The sequence below is a fragment of the Protopterus annectens genome, chromosome 2.part0 (assembly GCF_019279795.1).
Source record: "Protopterus annectens isolate FY-2018-M chromosome 2.part0, PAN1.0, whole genome shotgun sequence".
In the NCBI taxonomy this organism is placed as follows: domain Eukaryota; kingdom Metazoa; phylum Chordata; order Ceratodontiformes; family Protopteridae; genus Protopterus; species Protopterus annectens.
In genome coordinates, this window is record NC_056728.1 from 1,705,109 (window position 1) to 1,708,502 (window position 3,394).

At 36.8% G+C, this 3,394-nt stretch overlaps 1 protein-coding gene across 3 annotated transcripts in view; it reads left to right on the forward strand.

Annotated features, from left to right (window-relative positions):
- The window catches only part of LOC122792911 (caspase-8-like), a 722,590-nt gene extending 719,687 nt beyond the window's left edge, over window positions 1–2,903 (forward strand). For all 3 annotated transcript variants that reach the window (XM_044060469.1, XM_044060468.1, XM_044060470.1), the window contains exon 9: window positions 2,707–2,903. In XM_044060469.1, the coding sequence (XP_043916404.1) occupies window positions 2,707–2,860 (154 nt within the window). In that variant the 3' untranslated portion in view covers window positions 2,861–2,903. The remainder of the gene's footprint in view (window positions 1–2,706) is intronic.
- The last annotated feature ends 491 nt before the right edge of the window (window positions 2,904–3,394 follow it).

A 3,394-nucleotide genomic window follows, 5' to 3' on the forward strand; every position in this document is an offset into this window, starting at 1 on the left:
AAAAATTGCGAAAAAAAAACGGAAAGGGCTTTTCTGGTCTCTGGAAAAACCTGATACAAAAGTACTGGTTTATACCAGAAACCGCAATTTTATACAGGGAAAAAAAGGAAGCCTAAATGGCCAATAAATAAAGTTATGTTAAACACTCCTTTAAGCAAAACATAAACAAGCAAGTGCAACAAACAATTCAAGCTATTAAAAAGAGTAAAAACAGGTAACAGAGTAAAACAGGCAGAAATAGTAGTCGAAAGGCTTAAAAAGTCGAAAATGCAGAAAAAAATACTTAGAATCTGGAAAGTTTGTCTTTTCTGGTCTCTGATGCTCTAGGAACTCTGCTGGACAGCACGAGGAGCTGTGCTGTGTTCTCTATAGCTAGAAAAGCCCGCCAAAGCGTGCTTTATAGCAGGGGGCTGGAAAAGACAGGAAATGACCCAAAATGGCCAATAAACTACAAGTTACTGGTTTAAACCACTCCTCTGAGGACAAACAGGCAGCTCAGTACTCCCCACCCTCACTGGTGAGTAAAGAAACTTCCCCTTGACCAAACAAGGAAAATGGAGAAACACAGGAACCAAGACAAAGCCCAGGGATCAGCAAAATCTGATCACTGGAACAAACTATGAGGAAAGTATGGAAAACAAGAGTATTTTTTTTGTTTTTTTTCAAGCTTTTTTCAAATAGGCAGAAAATACAATAAATGCTGTGTTTTTCGACTAATTGCTATCAAAAGCTAGTACACTTGAGTGTATTAGCCTGTTGTTTAACTTTTAAGCAAAACTTAAACAAGCAAGTGCAACAAACAATTCAAGCTATTAAAAACAGTAAAAACAGGTAATAACAGAATAAAACAGGCAGAAATAGTAGTCGAAAGGCTTAAAAAGTCGAAAATGCAGAAAAAATACTTAGAATCTGGAAAGTTTGTCTTTTCTGGTCTCTGCTGCTCTAGGAACTCTGCTGGACACCACGAGGAGCTGTGCTGAGTTCTCTATAGCCAGAAAAGCCTGCCAAAGCGTGCTTTATAGCAGGGGGCTGGAAAAGACAGGATATGACCCAAAATGGCCAATAAACTACAAGTTACTGGTTTAAACCACTCCTCTGAGGACAAACAGGCAGCTCAGTACTCCCCACCCTCACTGGTGAGTAAAGAAACTTCCCCTTGACCAAACAAGGAAAATGGAGAAACACAGGAACCAAGACAAAGCCCAGGGATCAGCAAAATCTGATCGCTGGAACAAACTATTAGGAAAGTATGGAAAACAAGAGTATTTTTTTTTGTTTTTTTCAAGTTTTATTTCAAATAGGCAGAAAATACAATAAATGCTGTGTTTTTCGACTAATTGCTATCAAAAGCTAGTACACTTGAGTGTATTAGCCTGTTGTTTAACTTTTAAGCAAAACTTAAACAAGCAAGTGCAACAAACAATTCAAGCTATTAAAACAGTAAAAACAGGTAATAACAGAATAAAACAGGCAGAAATAGTAGTCGAAAGGCTTAAAAAGTCGAAAATGCAGAAAAAATACTTAGAATCTGGAAAGTTTGTCTTTTCTGGTCTCTGCTGCTCTAGGAACTCTGCTGGACACCACGAGGAGCTGTGCTGAGTTCTCTATAGCCAGAAAAGCCCGCCAAAGCGTGCTTTATAGCAGGGGGCTGGAAAAGACAGGAAATTACCCAAAATGGCCAATAAACTACAAGTTACTGGTTTAAACCACTCCTCTGAGGACAAACAGGCAGCTCAGTACTCCCCACCCTCACTGGTGAGTAAAGAAACTTCCCTTTGACCAAACAAGGAAAATGGAGAAACACAGGAACCAAGACAAAGCCCAGGGATCAGCAAAATCTGATCACTGGAACAAACTATTAGGAAAGTATGGAAAACAAGAGTATTTTTTTGTTTTTTTTCAAGTTTTTTTCAAATAGGCAGAAAATACAATAAATGCTGTGTTTTTCGACTAATTGCTATCAAAAGCTAGTACACTTGAGTGTATTAGCCTGTTGTTTAACTTTTAAGCAAAACTTAAACAAGCAAGTGCAACAAACAATTCAAGCTATTAAAAACAGTATAAACAGGTAATAACAGAATAAAACAGGCAGAAATAGTAGTCGAAAGGCTTAAAAAGTCGAAAATGCAGAAAAAAATACTTAGAATCTGGAAAGTTTGTCTTTTCTGGTCTCTGCTGCTCTAGGAACTCTGCTGGACACCACGAGGAGCTGTGCTGAGTTCTTACTGTGTGCTACAGTTAGTGTTTTAATTAGCGGTGAGTTTGTTTTCCTGTGTATTAACTTTAAAAGCACTGTACTGATTACAGCAGTACAACTATGATGAACAGCACGCCACAAATTGTAATCAGTTCCTTTCATTATTTAATAATTTGTGATGCTGCATTGCTTAATGAATGGCAATATCACAATGCAGCAAACAAAATAGTTTTGGTATCATGTCTTTTTGGCATTTGGGTACTTGAGAGAACAGAGCTACACAATTCAGTAGGGATGCCACGGTGTGCAGGCACAAGCCTACATGCCCTTTCGTAACTCTGAGGCATTGTATTTATTTCTAGTTGAGAATATTACATTATATTTTTTTAATTCAGAAACTAAATGTAAACATCATGCTGTTTATAAAACATTAAAGCCAGGTAAGTCAGACATTTAAGTAATAAGCTGGTATGTGCCATTGTGTAACTGAGTTTTCTTTGGTGTTACAGAGCTGACGATCTTCTTACTGTATTAACTCGCGTGAACAAGAAAGTTGGGAGTATGACCTTCGAAATAACAAAAGACAATGTAAAGCAGAAATTAAAGCAGATGCCAGAAATAAAATCTTCCCTAAGGAAAAAATTGTATCTCCAGGTTTCTTAAATTTAGTAACAAGTAATACAAATAAATTGACTTAATAAATAAACTGTGTGAAAATATCTTCTTTGAATATTATAATATACGGAATATTTCCTCAAAGCATTCTGGCTGCAGAGTCAACACATTGTTCATGCTTAATAAGAGATGTTATTATAACATATTGTTACATATATTGAACATATATTGCAGCAGGTGCTGACTTTGAGGGAATATGGGTGAAATTCTTGGCTAGCTTATAACGGCCTCCGGGCCAATAGCCTATTATGATCCTATGAACCTGTATCACAAAAATCTCCACAAAACTTGGACTAGCAAATTTTTCTCTTTCCTGGAGGTACTTCCACAGATACATGGGCTCTGAGGAAAGATTCATGGGGAAATACATAATGAATTTCTAACAAAAAATACATTTAAAAAAGTATGAAAATTACAAACAGATGGAAAGTTCATGCACTTGGGCAGCACTGTCACAATGAGTGTCTGAAATATTGTTTTTATGACTGAAACCCTGCAAAAGTGCAAATGAGAGATATTCAG